This window comes from Phoca vitulina, unplaced genomic scaffold (assembly GCF_004348235.1).
Source record: "Phoca vitulina isolate PV1807 unplaced genomic scaffold, GSC_HSeal_1.0 scaffold40, whole genome shotgun sequence".
NCBI lineage: Eukaryota > Metazoa > Chordata > Mammalia > Carnivora > Phocidae > Phoca > Phoca vitulina.
Window position 1 is genome coordinate 16,559,926 of NW_022589743.1, and position 20,977 is coordinate 16,580,902.

A 20,977-nucleotide genomic window follows, 5' to 3' on the forward strand; every position below is an offset into this window, starting at 1 on the left:
TCCTACCTGGTCCTGGTTCCCTCCCTTCAAACTGGGACCCACACCCTGTAAGAGAACACAAGAGAATTAAGTCATAAAATTCATTTTGTTTTCTTTCAAAGGAGGCTTCATTCCCGGCAGAAAGGGTCAAGCTGAATACAAGTCCTGCCAAATAGAAGCAGCATTTCTGAGGGCAATCTTTTAAATACAACTTTAAAAGGAACCTGCAAGTAAAGGGGCAGGTGGCTCTGCAGACGGAGCTTCAACAGCTCAGCGTCACTCTGTGCCTTACCACTAGGGGGATGACAGGGGGAGAAGGGGTGGAGGACGGGGTAACTGCAAGATATTTTATTTATAGAAAAAAAAGCTTCTTTTAAAAGAAAACAAAAAGACAACCAAACCAGCACCCAGATAGGAAAGATCTACGGTGAACCAGCAGGAGACACGGACTTCCCTGGCGGCACCCACAGCCCGAAGTCCCCGAAGTCCTGGCCGGGAGGAGACCAAGCATGGCTGGTGGGTTCTGGAAGACGCACTGCTTGGAGAAGAAAGGCCATCCCCTCCCCCCGTGTCCTTGCCATCGCCCGCCCGCCGCAGCCGGGGCACAGTGAGCGCGGCCCAGGCCAAGGGAGGGCCGCGGTCCTAGCAGGGGGCCAGCAGCCTTCGTTTCCGGATACATGCCCAAATCCACTCCGGGGAGACCTGCTGGGCCTCAGGGTTCTTGTCCCCGCTACCCAGCACGTGTGTGGCTGAGGCCGTGTCAAATTCCTGCACCAGGTCCCCGTCGAATGCCACGAAGTAGCGTCTGAGGCGGCTGAAGTCTGGTGTGGAGGGGGGCAGGTAGAGCCGGACCCCAGTGAAGATGTCCAGCAGCACCTGCGAACGCACAGCCGTCAGCCCAGGGCCGGCAGGGGGCCGCCACCTCCTTCAGAGCGGACTGCAGGGAAGGACCGGGCATCAAAACCCCAGTCCCCCAGCCACTCCAGAGGACACCCCCCACCCCCCGGTCTAGAGGAAAAGGAGGGAGCGCTGGTGGGTCCCCACACTGGGGAGCTGGAGAAGAGGAGAGGGGGTCTATCCGGGCTCCATCGAGTGGGCAGGGCCGGTGGCTCTTGGCCTCTGGGTGCCGGCGGACGGGGCAGTGCGCCGCGCACAGGTAGCTAGACTTGGGGGTCAGCCCCGCTCTGCCGTGCACGGGGGCAGGAGCTTCAGGTAGGGAAAGGATGGGAAAGGCTGCCTGCTTCTGCTGGGGACTGGGCTGGGGGGCAGGAGGACCGTGTGGCTCCACCACACGGACAGAGCGCCAGTGTGTACCTCTCTGTACCCTTGGGCCAGCAGCCCCCCCAGGGCTGAGCCTAATTTCCGCATCCAGGAGGGGCCCAACAACTGTTTTCAAACCAAACACTAATGGGCGGGCACCAGGGGACAGCGCGGCGGTTAGGAGGACAGTCACTCGCTCCCCGCAGGCTGGGTCTCCTTGGGCCCTGAGCACAAACTCACGCAGCCGCACCACCCAGACCGGGCTCTGTCCCCTGTCTTTAATGTAAACTGTGACTCAGGACCAGCAGCCCGGGGGCAGCCTGCGGCCTCTGTCACCTAGGCTGGGCCGCTCTAGCTCTCGCCCGCTGGCGCGGCTCTCCTTCGGCTCTGCGGGCTGGCCGGCCGCCTCTGCAAGGCAACGGGAGGGCACAGGGTGGAGCGGCCGTCCTGCAGGGCCTGCCCGGGCTGGGGGGGCGGGGGGGGTGTGTGTCTGGCCGCTCATCCCCACAACACCTCACAAGGCCTCCGCTCCTCTCCGTGGCCATGGGCAGAGCCCCGGGCCGCCGGCACTCTTCCCCTTACCTTGGCTGGGCACGGGGTCTCCTCAGGGGCCTTCCGCTTCTGGCCCGCCTTCAAGGTCAGCTGCTGGCCTGCGGGGGAGAGGCCGGGATGGGAGCTCGGAAGGCGGGGGGCAGCCGACGCAAGGGCCAGGCCCTGGCTCTGCTGGGAGCCGAGGCGGCCTCTGGCTCGGAGGCGGCTTCTCCCCGGGGTCACACGGACGCTCCCCCAGGGGCCGGGCACGCAGGTGGGCTGAGCAGATGGGGGGGCCCGCGGCTGGACACGCCACAGGAATGCGGTCTGGGTCTGCCGTGGTGGGCCCAGCGAACCTCGTGCTCTGTCCTGTGAGCTCTGCCCCCGCGGCACGCGCTTCACCACCCCACCCCCTCCCTCCTCTTACCGCCTCTGCTGCTGGGGCCACTCAGCCTCCCTCCTGCCTTCCTGGCGCTGGTGGAGGGCTGCTTCGGGGAGGCCCTGGAGGCCCTGCGAGCCCCCGCAGGCCCCGAGGTACCCCCATTCTCTCCGCTGCTGCCCCCGGTGGTGGAGCTCCCCTCCTCTCGGGCCGCCACGGTGAAGTCGGCCCTCTCCTTGGACAGCTGGTACAGTTCCTGGGGGGCAACAGACAACCGCAGCGGCGCTCACCCCCTTCCCAGCCACTGGCCTCTGAGGCGGGACGGAGGCCCATGTGGCCAAGGAACAAAGAGCAGAGACAAAGCGCAAGGGACAGAAGCTGGCTTTCTTGGAGCTTTTCTGAACTCCATTTCTTGGATCATCAGTGCAAATCACTGTTCTCGTCCCCGGGTTCTTATCAGCAACGCAGACTAGAGCCTGGGGCCCAGCCTGAGCAGGAGGGCGGAGGCTGAGAGCCGCAGAGGTCCCTCCTCCGAGGCCCTGAGGCCGGCGGCTCTCCCGCTACTGCCCTCCTAGCCCCGTCTCAGCGGATGGGGCGGGGGGGGGGGGGGGGGGGGGGGGGGGGGGGCGGGGGGCGACGGGGGCGGGGGGGGGGGGGGGGGGGGGGGGGGGTGGGGCGGTGCTGCGGGCACGCGCACACAAAAGGAGAGAACGCGTGAGCAGGCCAGAGAGCCAGGGCTGCGAGGCTGGGACGGGGGTGGAGGACACACGTGCAAGGGAAGCTGGCACCTTGAGCTGGGGGAGGTTAGTGGCAGACTTCCAGTCCTTATCATCACGGATGCGGGTGCAACGTGGGAAGCGGATGGAGATCCCATCGGCCGTGTGCGCCTCAGACTTGGAGAACTCGGCCCCCGTGATCTCCCACACGGCAGCTTTCTGTCAGGAGTTCAGTCGCTGGTTAGGGAGGCAGGCTTGCCCGCAACCAGCGAGAAGCAATGCAGACCGGCGCCGGCCGACGGCCGGGAGATGGGCCCTAGTCCCACCACGCCTGCTGCTGCTCCGTGACCCGAGGCAAGTTCCAGCCCCCCTCTGGGGCCCCAGTTCCTCCGTCAGTGCGTGGAAGGAATGGGCCCACTTGCCTCCAGAGCAAACCATTTGTGTGTGTCTAGGGGACAGTTCCTCTCCTCCTGCCCACACTAAGGGCGATTCCTCAGTGCTGACTGGCCCATCCCTTGGCGGAACAGTCCAGACCCCCATCCTGGGCTGGACACAGTCAGTGAGGCCCAGAGGGCGTGTCTGTGGCGCTAGAGAGGCGGCAAGCTCACTCTGTGGGCTGGGGGAGCCCAGGCCACTGGGCTGGTACCTTTGGGTCTGGGACTATGAAGTCAGGATAGTAGATCTTGTTGACTTTCAGCCAGCCGGGTATCTTGCTGGGATCCTGGAGGAAAAAAGATGCTGTCCTGGGCCGTTCCCAAGCCAAAATGAAACGTGAACCCCCCTTTGTCAGGGGCTTGTGTGAAGAGGTGACTTTTCACAAAAAGCTGAACCTCACCCCATGGGACCCTCCCTGCCCCGAGGGCGTCGCTGGGGGGCATGCGGGCCAGCTTCCACAAGGGGGGCGCGCAAAGCCTCGGAAGACCTACTGCGCTGCTCTCACGGCCAAGCAGCGGCTCTCCTTCTGCGGACACAGACGATCCCTGTCGTCTGCCAAGCACAGCGAGGCTCGGTGACAGGGTCCAGTCCAGAGGCCTGGGCCAAGCAGCTCCCTTGCTCACCTTGCTGATCTTCACCATGTCCAGTTCCTTCTGCAAGCGGGCAAGGGTCGCATCATCGTGGCCTCCCGAACACTTGGTGACTGTGCACCACTTCTGGCTGCTTGGGTCATAGCAGCCCATGAGGAAGATGGACATCATGCCACCTGCGAGCGGAGGGGGGTGAGTTAAGTTGTGGATGGAGGCCCGGTGAGGGGCAGCCTGCTGGAGGGGAGAGGCCTGAGCCTTGGCATCAGAGCGCCGAGCTCACCTCCTAGGTCTACCTCCTACTAACTGTACAAGTTTAACCCTTACAAGCCCCATTTTCCTTTTCAGTAAACTGGGGATAATCGTATATAACTCGTCAGACTCTGGTGAGGAATAAAAAAAAAATTAAACAGCGTCTGGCACACTGTCAACTCAAGACTGCGCACCTTCCCCCCCAGTCAGATTTTTGAGGTTTTCCCTGAGGAGAAAGTGGCCAGGCCCCCAGAAACTAGCCGACAGTGGGCTTCTTTGTGCCAGAGAGCATGGGATATTCTTGCCTGACCTCTCCCTGCCCAAGTCTGTAGCTGTCAGATGTCCCCGCCTGAGGTGACATGGGCTGGGTCAGGGCCCCTGACCCCACAACCGTGGGAGGCAGGACCGGCCATGCCGGCAGACCACACCAGTAAAAAGGCCAGCTACACCCTGAGTGGTGCCTTTCACAGAAGCAGCGCCCCAGGGGCCGAGGCCATCCTTACCTTTGCTCCCTTGCCCATAGAAGGCCCCAAGGACCACCAGGTCAGCTGTGTCCGCCATGGCCCCCTCGTTCAAATAGTCTTTCTTCACCTTCAGCCAGTGCCGCTTTCCAGGCTCATATGTACCCTGAGGGAAGAGCAGAGAGAGACCTCAAACTAGAATGAGAACTCCAGGAGGCCGAGATTTACCTCCTCGACGTTTCAGCTTTACCAAAGTGCCCAGGCCACTCTGAGCAAGAGCCCTTAGCTCCCGGCCCAGGGAACACACACAAACCCATCCTCCGGATCCAGGGCGGATTCAGAACAGAGCCCATCAGGCCCTGGAAAGGTGGCCCTGCGGCCCCCCAGCCCTGGCCGCCTCAGACCGCCACCGCCCTCTGCTGGCCAGGGCGGGAAAGGCTGGGGGGGCCGAGAGCCTGTGGGAGCAAGCAAGCAAAGGGTGTGGGCGGCTCACCTTCACGTCCTTCAGCACCAGCCCTTCCAGCCCCTCTCGGATGACCCGGTTTATCATGTCGGCCAAGTCCGCAGCTTTCTGAGGGTAACAGAGAGATGCTCAAGTTGGTGTGAGAACAGAGAGCACCATGGCGGGGAGGTGGAGGTGGTTCCCTTTCGCACACTAGCAGAGCGCCCGCTGCAAACACCCCGACTTGAACACACTGGGCAAAGGGCTTGCAAAGCAGGCGTTCTCCCAACCAGAAAGTGGCTGCAGCCTTGAGACACGGGGAGCCCAGCTAGGAAGGATGTTTCAGGGCCTGCCCTCGTAGGTGGGGACTCAGACAACCTACACACAGTGACAGCCCCGGGAGAAAATGAGGACTCATTCTCCCCGTCACATCTGACCAAGGGGCTCTCTGCCCTGCTTGCAAACCACCAGGCTGCTGTCTGGGGTGGGGTCTTTGCTCACAGTGACTTGCTTCATTTCTGAGAACATGATCCGGTTGGGAATTTCAACCATGTTATCATGAAGAAACTTCCGCCGCTCACACAAAGGCCTAATGGGGGACGAGAGAGCTGAGGTCAGGTCGGGCCCCTCCCACCCCCATAAGGAGTGCTGAGGAGGGAAGCCCCCCAGCCTCACAGTTCTGCCTGTCGGGGGCAACAAGGGCTCCCTCGTGACTGAACACGGACAACCGTGAGCTGTGGTACGAAGCCACTTCATCCTCGTAGTTCCTGTTTCTGTCACGGAGCTGCGGGAGAACTGGCCTCTAGCCCAGACCGTCTGGTCCCATATGAAAAATGACTCCCACTCTCATTTCTCATCCATGCAGCTGCCCCCCTGCCCCCAGGCCCAAGGCTGGTTGGTTCTCAGGACCGAAGTCCTGACAAGTCTCTCCCTTTCCCCCTTTCTCCTCCCCCCACCCCCCTCAGTGACAGGGCCAGTGTGGGAGGGTGGGGGCAGGGACACATGTCTAGATGTGCAAGGGGCCAATCCTGGTTTCTCAGGCCCAAGAATCTGCATGCAGTGAAGTCAAGACCGCTAGTTCTCCCTCAGACGGTCCCACCGCCAGGCCTCCTCTAGTCCCCAGCTTCCTGGCGGACACTGCCAAAAGCAAAACCTGAGCTGAAAAGCACCTGCCTCATGCCCCCATGGGTGCTGTTTGTGGAGAGAGAAACTGAAAACCTCTACTGTTCACAGTCTGTTTCTCTCAACAGTCCACTCTGCTGGAGCACAGAAACTTCTGTGGGGATCTGGGTTTCCTCTCTGACTTAAGCTCTCAGGAAATCCAGTCAGCAAACTGGCTCTCCCAGTGAGTTGAGGAGTTGTGTGGCAAGTGTGCGACCTCTCGGCTCCCTCCTCCCCAGTTCCTGGGCACAAAGCAGCACAGGCTTCAGCCTCTTCCCCTCCCTCCTGTCCAGTCTGAACCCCCACCTCTCAACCCAGGAACCAAAAACAGATCTCTCACCTGTCCATCAAGCTGACATCATTGAAGTAGATACAATCAAAAACAAATAGGCAAACATTAGCATCCTGGAAGGCAGCTTTCTGTAAGGGAAAAGGAGGTCATAGATATACGAGGCCAAAAATAAGCAAGTGTAAAACATGGACCCGTGAAGCTCTGGACAGAACAGTCCTTCCTGTATGTGCTTGGAAGCCCCTGGGCCACAAGGGCACTTGGCAGATGGTCCTAAATGGAAACCAACCCGATTCTGAGTCCCCAATACTAGCTCCTTTTATGTAAAAAACAAAAAACAAAAAACACATGTAAACTCAGGGCTAAATTCAGAAACAGTCCAGAAACAAAGAATAAGCCCCACCCCAAGTGGGTGACGGATTCCCCTCCGTCGAGAGCAAGAGCGCACACAGACACGTGTACACATGCACACACCCGCTCACTCCTGCACACCTGGCACTGAGCCAGTACCTTGTGCACTCCCAGAGTCCCAAAGGGCAGCGGTTTGCCTGTCTTCATGTCAATCAGGAGCACCTCAGAGTCCAAGATCATGCTGTGGCCCCCGGGGAAAGCCTGGGGGATGTAGTCCTTGAAGTGGGCCACCTGGGGGGGCAGAAAGGGGACTCAGGTGAGGGAGGAACAGGCAGCACACCTAAAGCCACGCCAGAAAGCGAAAGCCAGGCCCGAGAAGGAACACAGAACACCAACATGCGGAAGCCAAACTCATGTGCAAAACAGACCGAGACCTTAGCAGCCACCGAGACGAGAGGAGAGGAGTGTTTGAGGCCCAGGAAGAGGTCGGCCTGGATGGAGCCACTCTGGGCCATGGAGGAGAGTTGGGAGGAAAAAGGAAGAAACAGGGAGTTGAGTATGTGGAGGAGGGGGTGGGGGCACACAAACGTGGAAGGAGGAGGAAACACGGGCAGGCAGACAACTGTGGGAGAGAACAGGTGAGCTACAAAAAGATGGATGGAAAGGAGGATATGAACCCCCTTAGGAGCAGCAAGGAAACAGGAGGGTCTCCGAGCGGGAGCTCGGAACCCACAGCCATCTTCGAACTGAGTAAGAGCGGATGTTTGCAACCCAGAGCTTTTCCTGATACAGGCAGAAGCCCAGTCTCTGAGAGTTCCAGACAGGGGGTAGTCCCACTGGAACCCAGGGCGGCCCCTGCCAAGTGATGCCAGCCGTGAGGGTCAGAGAGCATGACTGGGGCCCGAGTCCTCCCCTGGGCAGGGCACACAGGTGTGCTCAGAGCAGGGACAGGAGAGGTCTGTCCCGCCGTCCCGCTCGGCATCAATCCCTAATCCAGCTCTTTACAAACCACAAGTACAGGAGAGACCAGGGACAGCCGGTGAGGGAGAGCAGGGAAAGGGCTCTAACTCTGAAAAGCTGGGCCCAAACTTCTGTGTAACAGAGGTACCCCCTGGGCAGCTCCCCGGGAGCAGTTCCGGGGCCCCGCGGAGGCCAGTGCTTAGCTCTCCTCTGGACACCTGGAATGAAGGGCTCCAGCGGGAAGGCAAGGGTGAGGGCAGCACCGAGTCATGCAACTCATCCCCTCACCCCCAGGGCTCTGAGGAATGCAGCCGGTCCTAGCACAGAAAGTCCCATCGCTCACAAGCTACTGGGGCCAAATGTCCCCACTGCTCCGCCCTGAGGAGAGTCCAAAGACTCACAGAGGCCCTGGGGGCTGAGAAGGACTGAGGGGCAAGGTTCTTAATGCGCCTTAACAAAGGATAGGAGTCTGCACTTTCCTATGTCCCCACTAGATTGCATTTACATCAGAACGTGAGCCTTTAAGTACTTCTGTCCTTTATCCACTGCCGCACACCCACTACTGAGAACAGTGCCTGGTCCAGATTGAGCCCTCGATAAAGCTTTATCAAACAGACTCATGAATGACAAGCTCACAGCCCTCTGTCCCCGAGCAGTGATTTAGCACTGGGGAGCACACAGGACATGGAAACACAAAAGACAAGCACTGCGAGTCACTTGCCAGGTGAGCTCCCTATCCCAGCATCACTGTGGGCTCTGTGCTAACCCAAGTCTGGGCTCTTCGGCTGTCCCCACGGAGCAGCCCTTCATTTTAAGACTCCAAAAATAAATACATTCCTTCAACAACTACAGAATAAACCCGACTGCGTCCCGGAGCTGAAATCACTACAAGGAAGCCTGGCCTTGAGGTTCTTAGGGGCAGGAAGGGAAAGGCAGTCCCCGCAGAGAGGAAGGGACCCCTACCTTGTGAGGCAGGACAGGCTTGAGGCTGCGGCTGAAGTAGCTGAAGTGGTCCCCCTTCTTATGCACCTGCACTCGCTCCCCATCGTACTTGATCTCAGAGAACATGCCGTTAGGACACTTCTTCATCGCGTGCTCGATGGACTTGCAGGCCTCGGCCTTGGGGTGGGGAAAGAAAAGCCTGGAGACTTACAGGTGCTCTTCAATGGGGGCTGCTCAGCAAGGACAGCCCCAGAGTCCAGGTCCCGGGGCCTGCCGACCAGAGGATACCCTCGGGCCAGGCCGCTGAAGAGGCGAGGGGAGTGGACAAGGCTAGGCAGTGCCCTATTTGGACTACAGCGTCGCTGCAGCGGACACGGGAGCTGGCTTTTTGAGGACCACAAATGCGATCCATGTTAGAGCAAATAAAATTCCACTGAAACAGCATTTCATTTTTTTCTCAGTAGTTCAGGATCTTGCAGGGCCCTGGTTTGCTATTAAATGCGGTACGCAGAGGGGAGGAGAGAGTGTAGGTGACAGGGAGGCTGGCAGGGCGGCAGAGGTCGGGGATCATTAGGACAGGACCCAGGAGGGCTTCTGCACATCCCAACGCCATCCTGACTCAACCTGATGATCACCGACCATCCTGGGGGGGGGGTGGTTTAATTCACTGCATCCTCGATGTGCTATTTTACGGAAGAGACACTGATTTCATTTTATGGATGAGAAAACGGACACTTGAAGAGCGTAAGTCCTCACTTAACGGTATACAGCTCGTGAAGGGCAGGAAGGATGCTCGCAGCTAGGCCCAACTCCAAAGCCTGTGCGGTTCATCACGAAGCGATCTAACCCATGCCTCTTGGAATAAATGACAGGCTGTAGAAGAGACTCCAAGAAGAGTCCCTATAAAAGTCAGAAAGGCCACAACTGCAGGTGCCAGGAGCCCTGTCCCCGGGATGAAGATCCCACTATTTGGGGGCTGGCTCTCCCACATTCCGGGTGAGAGAGGACACTTCCCCAGCCCAAACATAGAAGCCTAACGGAAGGCTGTAGTATGTAACGCACGAGAAGGGCTCAGGAAAGGCATGGCACCCCACGGGAGCAGCCCCAAGGCTCTCACTAGGCAGGGCAGCACTGGTGGGGGCCCCCGTCGCACAGAAAAACCTAAGCAGAAAGGAAATCCCAGTTCTCACAAAATGAGCAGAGGCTCAAGATGATCTCGGTCACACCTGGTCTTCATTGCTTAAGCTTCTTCTTTCCAGAAGAAAGAGGCCAAGGCCCCCTGTCCTAGGAAGCTGGGCTCTGCCTCTCTCAGAGCTACTCTGGGGTAGGTCACAGAACCTTGGGAGTTACTTAACACATCCACCCATCTACAGGAAAGACGATCGGTAAACCATTCTAGGTGGATGCTTCAGAAAGTTTCATACATCATTCACGCAAGGAATGAAAAACCAAGAAAGGCTAAGCAACTCCTTCAAGACTCTACAGCTTGCTGTTGGCCGAGCTGGGCCTCGAGTGCAGACATTTCTACTAAACCACACTGTCTTCTCCTCCGCCTCTACAGACCCGCTGACACATACCCTTCCGCATCTGCTCCGTGCCCGGCCCCAACTCCTCCGCATTCCCCACCCAACCCCCCCGCTGCCGCCCCAGCCCTCAAGGAAGGTCGGAGCATCTGGACAAAGCGGGGCTGGAGCAGCAGCCTTACCAGCATGGGCTGCACTGGCGTCATCAGGGAAGCCTGGACGCTCAGAGCTCGTCTCCGGCCTGGCTCCTTCTCCACCTCCTGCTCATTGCGGAGGACCCGCTCCACCACGTCCTGCAGGTTGCGCGAGGCTTTGAAGGCTTCATAGGCATTGGGGTCAAGGGCATCTAACCTGTCAAGGCAGACAGGAGCAAAGAAACAAGAACCACTGCCTTTGACTTCATTGCTTTAGATAGCGGTCAGTTCTCGCAGACAGGAGGGATCTCAATATAGGGGGAAGGCTTATGTTTCCCTGTCTCAAGCCTTCCGAAGGGGAAAATGCTCTTGGAAAACTCAGCAATTTTGAGATCCTGGGTCTACGTGGAGGCTGCCTTAGCAAAGAGGGGGCAAGCAACTCATACTCGATTTACTGAACATATTCCATACTTTCAACTGCGTGAGAAGAGTATTGTGACATTTTATATGAGAAAAGGGAGGCTGAGCGAGGTCAAGTGATGGGCTGTGCAGGAAGGAGTAAGGTAGAATCAGGACTTGAATCCAGATTGGGACTCCAAAGCCCTGACACCAGTTGGCAACGAAGGAAGTGGGCAGCTTGGCTGTCAGAGAGGAGCCGGTACTTACACGTGCTTTGCACCTGAGTTCATCTTCAGATCATGTTTGATCAACCTGATGATGCACTTGAGGTCATTGGCTGTACACCTAGGGGTGAGGCACATTCAACTTGGTCTTTGAAGAGCTCTGGACCCCCAAACCTTCCTTTCCTGGTGATTCCATCTCCCCAAGCCCATCGCCCATCGGGCAACTCCCCCACCTGGAGGCGATGTCCTGCAGAGCCTGTTGCTGCTCATCCTCCTTGGTGAGCCTGGAGAGCCGAAGGAGGAATTCGTCCACCTCCTGGATAGTAAGGAGGCTCTTGGCAGCTGGGGGGAAAGACTTGCTCTGCTCAAAGAAGACTCTGATTGTCTCTGACACGTCGCCCTGTCTCCAAAAATCAAAATGGCTGCAACCCCAGAGTGGCCGAGTGTATCCCCCAAGCCCCCAGGACTAAAGGTAAACCAGAGATTTCAAACATCACTTCTGTCCCCACCTCACATATATTAATCTCATTCTTGGAGAATCTATCCCGCCCACAGTTCCTGGAAAGGGCATCTCTATCCACCATAGGATCTGGCCACCAACCTGCCTTGGCTGAGAGGTGACGCAAGGAATAATCCAGGACTGAACCAATTTGATTCCTGTTAGAATTTGAACCTAGGGGGCACCTGGGTGGCTCAGTCAATCAAGTGCCTGACTCTTGATTTGGCTCAGGTCATGATCTTAGTCAGGGTTGTGAGATTGAGCGCCGCCCCCCCCCCCCCCCCCCCGTCGGGCTCACGCGCTGGGTGTGGAGCCTTCTTAAGATTCTCTCTTTCCCTCTGCCCCTCCCCCACTGCCCCCCCCCAAATATTAAAAAAAGAATTTGAACTAAGAAACAAATATGGTCATCAGATTGGGGAGGGGAGGTGCTTGGATAGAAACTTTCCATGCTGCCCAAGCTGGAGTCATGAAAAAACAAAAACTGAATGTTATACCAAGTTGTACTGGAAAAAAGCAAGAAAAAGCTGCATCCAGAACAGCAAGCCCAGGAGAGACTGTGGGAGGTCTGAAATCCTGTCCCTCGAGATCCAGGCCTCTCGGGGCTCTGCAGGAGTATGACCGCAGTCCTCGGAGCCTTGTGCAACTGACGCCTGTCGCCTCACATTCAGCTCTCATAAAGGAAGCTTGCCCAAACGGGTTTCAGTTTCCCAAAACAGTATGTGCCCCAACCAGAAAAAAAGAGGTTGCAGGTGCCTGGCTTGGCAGAACCCCACCTGGAACGCTGCCTACCCTCCCTTTCCTCTGACCTGCTCTAGGTCTCGTGCCATATCATCTGGGTTGCAGTTGAAAATGCGGCTGAAAAGCTTCACGATCTGCTTATCATTCAAGTTGTAAACACTCTTAATAACACCCGGCAGCAGCAACTTCACTGTCAGGTACACATCGCCGTGGAAACCATCTGGAGACAGAAGAACGGAGACCTTCTTCAGAAATGGAGCTTAAACAAATACATACATAAACTCAAGGAACTGAGAGAGGGGTCTACATCGCTGTCTGGGCTGCCACAATGCCCTGCGAGTTTCATTACAGTGGCAGAGGCCACAGCATTTGGTGGCTCATGGCTCCCGTGTCTACCTCCTCCGGCTGAGCTCCCACAGGGCAGGGCCACACTTCCAGTTCAGTGTCCCTGGTGAGGAGCACACTACACATGCTCAGTGATGATTTGTCAGATGAATCAAAGAGCTGGAAGATTCTATTCCACCTGTGCACGTGGGTCACAAAAACCTGATCAAACGTGCAGGATAGGAAACTTTCCTCTTCGTCAAATGCAGTACGTTCTTCTGGCCTCCTGGGGATAAAGTAAGGGCAGAAGAAGAGCGATACCAATGTGCTCTGAGCAGAACTCGCTGCGTTCTTTGTGGGGCCCAATAAGAAGTAAAAATGCAGGGCTCTGTTCAAAATTATTAAGAATTTCAAGGGGCACCTGGCTGGCTCAGTTGATAGAGCATGCAACTCTTGATCTCAGGGTTTTAAGTCTGAGCCCCACGTCGGGTGCAGAGATTACTTAAACATAAAAAATCTTTGGGGCGCCTGGGTGGCTCAGTCGGTTGGGTGTTTGCCTTTGGCTCGGGTCGTGATCCCGGAGTCCCGGGATCAAGCCCCGAATCGGGCTCCCTGCTCAGAGGGGAGTCTGCTCTTCCCTCTCCCCCTGCCCGCGCTCGTGTGTGCACTCACTCTAATAAATAAAACCTTTAAAAAAAAAAAACTTCAAAAAAAAAGAGAGAGAGGGAATTTCAAGATGGCATTAACAGAGGATTAAACCACACATGAAGCCCCGTGCAGCTGTACAATTCACAGCCATGAAACCGGCCATGGCTCTGAGCTCTTCAGAGGAAAAGCCCATCCAGGATGTTCTAGGCCCCACCTCCTGCTGAACCTTTCCGAAGAAAGTCCTGGATGATCTGGGTCTTCGTGTTGTAGCTAGGATTCTCAGCCACCATGGCACACAACTTCCGAAACTCGCGAAACAGACAATCCTTGTGCTTGGGGTCACATCTGCTTGAGGACAGACTTGCCTTAGGGGGAGGGCTTGAGTGGGCTCCCCCAGAGTTGTTGGGCTTGGCTGTTGGAGAGAAAAACATCGCGATGATTCATCTGCCTTGCTGAGAAGGCAGGCAAACTAGTAAGCACTGAGCTGGCACTCTATACGGAGCTTCACTCAACTGCCCAGAACGGCCCGGCGGGGTGGAGACCTTCACCTGTCCCGCGGGCGGGGCCCCAGGCATCACAGCTGTTAGCAGCAGAGAGACAATGGCTTCGCACCTGCAGAGGCCCAGCTTCTTTATACAAGTGCTGCACAGAATAAGCGGACCTCAGAGCAGTGGTAAAGCTGCCCCCAGAAAAGTGGGGATGAGAATGGAAATAGAAGCCAAGGGACATGTTCGTTGGTGGGAAACTGTCCCTGTTGCAGACTGTCAGGCTCAAAGAAGCCTTAAAGATGACCTGGTTCAATCTCTTCTCACTATGAGGAGCCCAAGGCCTGAAAGAAGGCATTCCCAGGCCTCTGCCACTCCCACATCCCCACCACTTCTTAGTGCCAAAATAAAGGTAGTCAGCGAGCAAGACGTTCCTCCAGACACCCCGAAATAGCTCTACAACTCTTGAGTGATCCTCTCTCCCCTCCTTCACAAAGCACGTTTCATTCTGCAAGCTTGCGGCAGAGCCATCCGCGAGCAGGCTGCTGATGTACGCTTCCTCTTGTCTGGGGTCTGTAAGTTATAAATCCATTCTCATCTCTGACCTGGCGTCTGAAGAGGATTTTTAGGGGACAAAATCTCCAAAGTGTCGATGTTCAGCAGGTTGCAAGACTTTAGAACACCCCATTTCTCTCAGCTCCTCCCAAATTTCCCTCCCTAGGATCCAGACCCTTCCAGGAACGTGCTGTCCTTGTTGCCACCCGGACTCTTCTGTATTTCTGGCTTTGGCCTACCACCAAACAAAAAACAAACCGCAGAGTTTTAAAAATAACAAAACCCCCAGAAGAATCAGGCACTGTTTTTGCGATCTCTCCAGCACTCCTCGTGCAAATACTGCAGGGTAAAGGACACAGGTGTCACTGTTTCCCCTTCGCAGAGGCGGCCAGAGGCTCCGAGGTAAAGCCACCTGCCCCACTGAGCAAGCTGTCACGTGACAACACTGGGACCAGAACCCAGGTCTCCCAACTTCAAGTCTGTGCTTCTTTCACGCACTTAAAGCCACCTCTCCACAACTTCTGAGTCTGTGTGTTTGGCTTTACTTTCTTTACCTGAGTCAGTCACAAGAATGTCTCCAAATAAAAGAGGCAACAGAGTGCAGGGTAAAAGAGCACAGGTGTTGGGAGTTAAACAGACCTCAGCGTCAATGCTAACTCCATAATGAACCAGACATCAGCTTTCTCATTTGTAAGATGGGCTTTATAAAAGTACTTCCCAAGGTTAACTGAAGAACAGACGAAACTACATAGATAAAAGCCCCTAGTCCAATGCTACCTGTTACGTAAAAGCCATGCAGGACATCTTCCATACTTTCATCTCTGGTTTGGGCAAGTTTAGGGATGCAATTTCTTAAAATCCTTTCATTACCAAAATATAAGGAAGTTATAGGGCAGGTTATAATCATCTCCATCTGACCCAGGTGACTACTTCAAGCGGAAAAAAGTCTTGAAAACACAAACATCTTTTGCTGCAATAGAGATTAACGTATACAAAAAAACGCTATACCAGTGGAATGTTGAAAATAAGCCATTACCTGCCTCTGCTCAGAGGGAAGCGAATTATGAATGAGGCTAGATAGCACGGAATTTTCACTCTTAGCCAGAATCCCAAATAGGATTCCAAATTAAAAGGACCATAGAGCTAAAGTATCTCTAATCTCTCACCTGAAAAACCAGAAAATTTCCGGGGATTGCTACTGGTGACAAGTGAGGCACCTTTCACTGGAGAGGTCACCTGGCCAGTGGCTGTCAGCTTAGCCTGCACGACGGCTTTCTTCTTTGGTGTGCCTGTTGCCTTAGAAGACAGATCTGTAGGACCCCCCAAAAAGGGAAAGTATGTTTCAGTGAAAGATCCCTGAGAAAAGCTTCCAAAGCATTTAACAACTGCTCTTACAGCCTTGCTGATAAGTTACTACCACTGCATTACTCCAAGGCTGCCTGTGGACTGGCTGATCTTTTTGAGTGGAGGCAGTGGGTAAGACAGTCCTGGGGGGGGGGGGGGTGGTTCGTGGGACAAAAGACCCCATTACTCTTTACTTCTATTAGTAACTTATATTTTCATCAGCACTTTCCACCTCTTATCCCATATATAATGATCTCCAGATTTGGGAAAAATCAGAACACACATCTCCAAAGATAAAACCTGGGGACCTCAGCTCCATGGAATTAACCCCAATTTATAGATGAACAAGAAAGTAAAATGAAGATGGAGAACAGAGCATATCAGGTTGGCACAGGCAGGGAAAGTCCCAGCCACTGTGTTTTTTGAGCTGTGTGAGTTTGACTCTACCTTGTTTTTCTCTTCCTCTGAAGGAGATTAGTCAAGAAGTGGCAAAGGCTGGGGCCTATGGCCAAGTCAGGGCAGGGCAGAACAGGGAGCTTGAGAAAGAAGTATATGCAAAGTAGCTTTCTCTCCTGGAAGTCTCTCCTCTCAAAGAACAATGATAGACAGGTGCCCATTTTTATTTTTTTGCCCATTTTTAAGCCATTGCCAGAGTTCTCCCACAGTGACCAGAACTATACTTAATTGAAGATATGAATATTACTTTAAAGATGAGCACATGGAAGATCATAAAGGACTAACTGGATTTGGAAGTTTCGGTGTAAGATTTCTTAAAATATACACACGTGAATGTGTATGTATGCGTGTATATGCATCTGTGCGTGTATATGCATGTGTTTTGTGTGTAAACATGTATTTTCTAGTTCTGTCTGCTGAAAGGGCTTAAAAGCAAAGACCCCTCATGGCAACAAAGCATCTAGATTTTGGTCTCAAAAGCCATTCCCCCAGTAATAGGAACCAGGATTCTTCAGAGAAATGGCTGGTTCCAGAGTTGTGGTAGAATACATATAAGGTAAGCCTAAGAGGGGCACCCGGCTGGCTCAGTCGGTGGAGCACATGACTCTTGATCTTGGGACTGTGAGTCGAGCTGAACGTTGGGTGTAGAGGGTACTCAAAAATAAAATCTTAAAAAAAAAAAGAAAAGTAAGGTAAGCCTAAGAGCATACTTTTATGCTTAGAAAGTAAAGAAGTACTTTAAAACATTAAAAAAAAAAAAAAAGAGGCAGCATCCAGGACACAGAAACCAGCTCAAAGGGTTTCCCAAGTGGCCCAACATGGGACAATTAAGTATGGAATTAATACAGTAAAATTAGGGGCGCGTGGGTGGCTCAGTCGTTAAGCGTCTGCCTTCGGCTCAGGTTGTGATCCCAACGTCCTGGGATCGAGCCCCACATCAGGCTCCCTGCTCAGCGGGGAGTCTGCTTCTCCCTCTCCCACTCCCCCTGCTTGTGTTCCCTCTCTCACTGTGTCTCTGTCAAATAAATAAATAAAATCTTAAAAAAAAATACAGTAAAATTATAAGCCACCAGGAAAAAGTAATCTGTGAGCCCGTATGATAAACACTGAAAGATAAGAGGGGGTGATGGTAGGTACTCTACTCTTCAAAAATATCAATGTCATAAAAGAAAGACTAGAAATGTTCCGGATTAAAGGAGGCCAAAGAGACAACAAAATGCAATACCCGATCCCAGATTGGGATTCTACAGTGGAGGGGAAAAAAGCTACAAAAGATATTGTTTGACCAATGGACAAAACTGGAATACAAATGGTGCATTAAAGTATTACATGAAGGATCAATTTACCAGAGTTGATTGCTGTGTTATGGTCAGGTGAGAGAATATTCCTATTCTTAAGATATACACACTTAAGTATTTAAAGGCAAAGGCCATAATATGTGCAACTTACCCTAAAATGGTTCAGGAAAAAAACAAGCTGTGCATGTGTGGAAAGAGGAACAGTGCATGTAGGAACACAAATGATAATGCAAAGAGAACAAAATGTTAACAGGTATGACTAGGTAAAAGGAATGTGAGCTTTCTTGGGCGCGTGAATGGTTAAGGGACTGCCTTTGGCTCAGGTCATGAACCCAGGGTCCTAGGATTGAGTCCCACATTGGGCTCCCCGCTCAGCGGGGAGCCTGCTTCTCCCTCTCCCTCTACCTCTCCTCCCTGCTCATGCTCTAATAAATAAAATCTTAAAAAAAAAAAAAATGAGCTTTCTTTTTTCTTTTTTTATTCTCACAACTCTTCTGTGAGTTTGAAATTCTTTCCAAAAAATTAAACAAAAAAACTAAACAAAAAAGAAGGAAGGAAGAAAAAAATGGGACTCTACTCTCCTTCTCGTTTTTTCTCTCAGCACCATTATGGTGAAAAAGCAGTAATCCCTACCCACCTGCAATGTGCTGGCTTATCTGTTCCTTCTCATTGTCTTCCAGCTCTTCCCAGCCTTCCAGCTCTGTGAGGTCCTCGATTTTTTTTGTGGTAGCCCGGGCCCGCTCCAGTTTCTCAAACATGCATTTAATGTGATACCACTCTTTCATATCACCCCCGGACTCTGAAAAGGGGTTGGGCACCACTTTGCCGATCCGGCACACCCCCTTCACAATCTTTTCCTTGCACTTTTTGCAGCCCGCCGTGCCGCGCTTGGCATAGTCCACACAGAATCGTTGCTCGGCCATCTCACAGGGGCCACTGCAGAGTCCCACATGCGCCCCTGGCAAGAAAACAAGGCAGGTGGCACGTGGTCTTAGATGGCCTTCCTGGAATGACAGAGCAGGCTTTCTTCTCTGGAGGCAGGGCCCATGAAGCAGATCTGTTTCTGACCAATGCCTGAACTGTCTTCTGTCAGGCCAGTGATGTTGCTGTCGGAATAGGCACAGTTCTTTTCGCCCGAGTGCGCGGAGGGTTGGTGGGAAGAGGATCTTGAAAGTCAAAGTCATACAGCTGCGTGAAAGAGTGAGATGCAAGAAAAGTGAGATATAAATGAGGAGCTAGGCTGCCACCTTCCCCAAAGCCCAGAGTCCTAATACAGTCCATGCTGACTAACCAAACATTTCCCAAAGTATTAAAGATTTATTGCCTTACAGGATGAAGAAGAGTTCCAGAACAGGAAAATTCAGTTTGCAGAAGGGTGTTCAAATATCTAACGTACACATGTACATCTAGTAAATCACAATTGAGAGAATCAAATCCAAATAACATAAAAGCTTTTCTCAGGCCATCAGCAATACCTGATACTTAGAATGGATGATGACTCCTAAGTATTACAAGATCCTTAAGTTTCTTTTTAGTCACCAAGAAAAATTACATGATATTCGTGAAGTTTTTAACGTGAAGTAGAACATATATGCCATCCTCAGAAAATAATTAAGTCACTATATAGATCTGTGATATAATCAGATGACCTATTTTGAGAGGCAATTAAATAGAACTTAGAACCAGACTGCCTGGGTTCATATCCTAGCTCATTAGCTGTGTGACCTTGGTAGGTTACTTAACCTCTCCCTTCCTCAATTTCCTCAACTGTCAAAATGTGGATAACAAAACTACCTAACTTGTCATTCTAAGAGTAAAGCCCTTAGAACAGAGCTGGGCATAGAGCACAGGTTCAGGACACATTAGTTCTTATTACCATCAGTAAAGCAGTTATTTGTTAAGCAGAGGCTCCCTATGTGCAATTAGCCTGTTCATAATGTATCGCCTCCAGGGAATTGGGGAATGCTGAAGCAACTGGATGGCAAGAAATCAAAGGAACTGATAAATCACCCCAAATGGAAGCAGGGATTATGTCCACACGGTATCCTCCCACCTTTTTATATTCATATTTTCTCAAGTATCTTCATTGTTCTAATTTTAAATATACTGGAAATTATTTCTAGCCTGCATATGCTTTGCAGTGAAATTGTTATTGGTTTATAACGACAAGCAGGCTTTACTTCCTGTAGAGGAAAGCAGGTGGATCGGAATCCGGGATGGGAGTGCGACTGTGACTGTTCAGTTTAGGGACTGTTATTTTTGAGAACTCCCTTAACTCATCTGCGTCTCAGTTTTCTCATTTCTAAATATGGAGAATAATACCTACCTCACGGGATGACTGGGAAAATTAAAATGAGTCCTTGGAAGGGCTGGGGGGGGGGTGGACTCGGAACTCCCTGAAAATGTATACAAAATGCACATAATTCATAAATGTACACTTTGTCGGAGAGACGGTCTATAACCCCGAGAAGTTCAAGAACTACAGAGGTGAGGGATGTGAGTCCGGCAGGTCCATCAGAGGAGCTCAGAACGAATTCGGTTTCCACCCTGTCCTCAGGAGAGCGTTTGGGCAGCGCCCCCCCCTTCCCCAAAGAGCCGACTTGAGAGCGCCTCGCAGCGCCCCACCCTCCGCGGGGCCCGAGGCCCAGGCCGCGCTGGGCCACGAGGAGGCACCGTGCTGTTCGGAGCAAGCCCGTCTGCCCCGCAGCCCCCAACGGCCGCGGCTCAGCGTTTCCTCCAAGGTGGTCAAGAAGGAAACCGCTGGGGCCCCAACGCAGCCCGGGCGGGAAGCGAGCGCCCTGCGGCCGCAGTTCCCGGGGGGGGGGGGGGGGGAGAGATCTTCCCCGACGCCTTCCAGGAGTGGGCAGGGGCTACTGGCCAGCGCGGACGCCCGGGGACGCCCGTGGAGGAGGCGGGGAAGCGAGTCCCTCGGTTCGGGCAGGCCGGGGGCGCAAGGATACTGCCCGGGGCTGGGGAAGGGGACGCGGCGGGCAGAGAAAGGCTCCCGAGCTCGCACCAACGAGCACCGGCTTCGGCGCGGCCAGCGTGCAGACCCGGGCCGGCCAGAGCGGACCCACAGGGGCCCCGTGGGACCCTCCCACTCGCGGAGCCGCGGGGGTCCCGGGGAGCTACGGGCCAACCCCCGTGGGCTCCCGGGGGGCAGCCACGTCACGGAGGGTGTGCCTCGGGGCTCGGCGGGCGGGCGCGCGGGGGAGGAGCCGAGGGGGGCCAGCTCCCAGGCCGCGCCGAGCCCCGAGTCCCCGGAGCCCCAGGCCTCCTCCCTCCCCGCTGCCCGGCCCTGCCGTGCCTGCTCCTCACCTGCCTTCCCAATTCCGGCGCACACCGCAGGCCTCGCAGCGGGCGCCCACAGGCAGCGCGCCGCCACGACGGTTGTGGCGCCTGTCTCTTTAAATCCGGGTCCTTGAGCCCGCCGCAGCGCGCAAGCGCAGAGGTCCGGGCCCAAGCTGCTCTACGCGTCCCCGCCCCCCGCCTGCCACGTGGGCGGTGGTCAGGTTAGGCGGAGTGAGGCTTTGAGAACCTGGATGGGGCTTAGGGTGGTTCCCGGCTCCGTGTGGCGGCGGAAGAAAGCGGAGATGCGGTCACGT

At 54.3% G+C, this 20,977-nt stretch overlaps 1 protein-coding gene across 3 annotated transcripts; it reads right to left on the minus strand.

The window, feature by feature from the left end:
• Positions 1 to 79: 79 nt before the first annotated feature.
• Positions 80 to 20,921, minus strand: LIG3 (DNA ligase 3). 3 transcript variants are annotated; one of them, XM_032428482.1, is made up of 21 exons: positions 20,691 to 20,919; positions 18,010 to 18,560; positions 15,441 to 15,584; positions 13,449 to 13,646; positions 12,331 to 12,482; positions 11,259 to 11,425; positions 11,069 to 11,146; positions 10,451 to 10,619; positions 8,767 to 8,922; positions 7,003 to 7,134; positions 6,544 to 6,623; positions 5,544 to 5,631; positions 5,094 to 5,171; positions 4,643 to 4,766; positions 3,924 to 4,066; positions 3,512 to 3,586; positions 2,938 to 3,084; positions 2,198 to 2,405; positions 1,822 to 1,889; positions 1,576 to 1,647; positions 751 to 855 (listed from the first exon to the last, which is right to left on the minus strand). In XM_032428482.1, the coding sequence occupies exons 2-20, from the start codon at positions 18,554 to 18,556 to the stop codon at positions 1,591 to 1,593; spliced, it is 2,811 nt and encodes a 936-aa protein (XP_032284373.1). In that variant the 5' UTR covers positions 18,557 to 18,560; positions 20,691 to 20,919; the 3' UTR covers positions 751 to 855; positions 1,576 to 1,590. The 3 variants fall into 3 exon arrangements, with proteins under 3 accessions (XP_032284372.1, XP_032284375.1, XP_032284373.1); XM_032428481.1 differs by lacking the exon at positions 1,576 to 1,647 and having other exon boundaries at positions 80 to 855; XM_032428484.1 differs by lacking the exons at positions 1,576 to 1,647; positions 13,449 to 13,646 and having other exon boundaries at positions 80 to 855; positions 20,691 to 20,921.
• Positions 20,922 to 20,977: the final 56 nt, after the last annotated feature.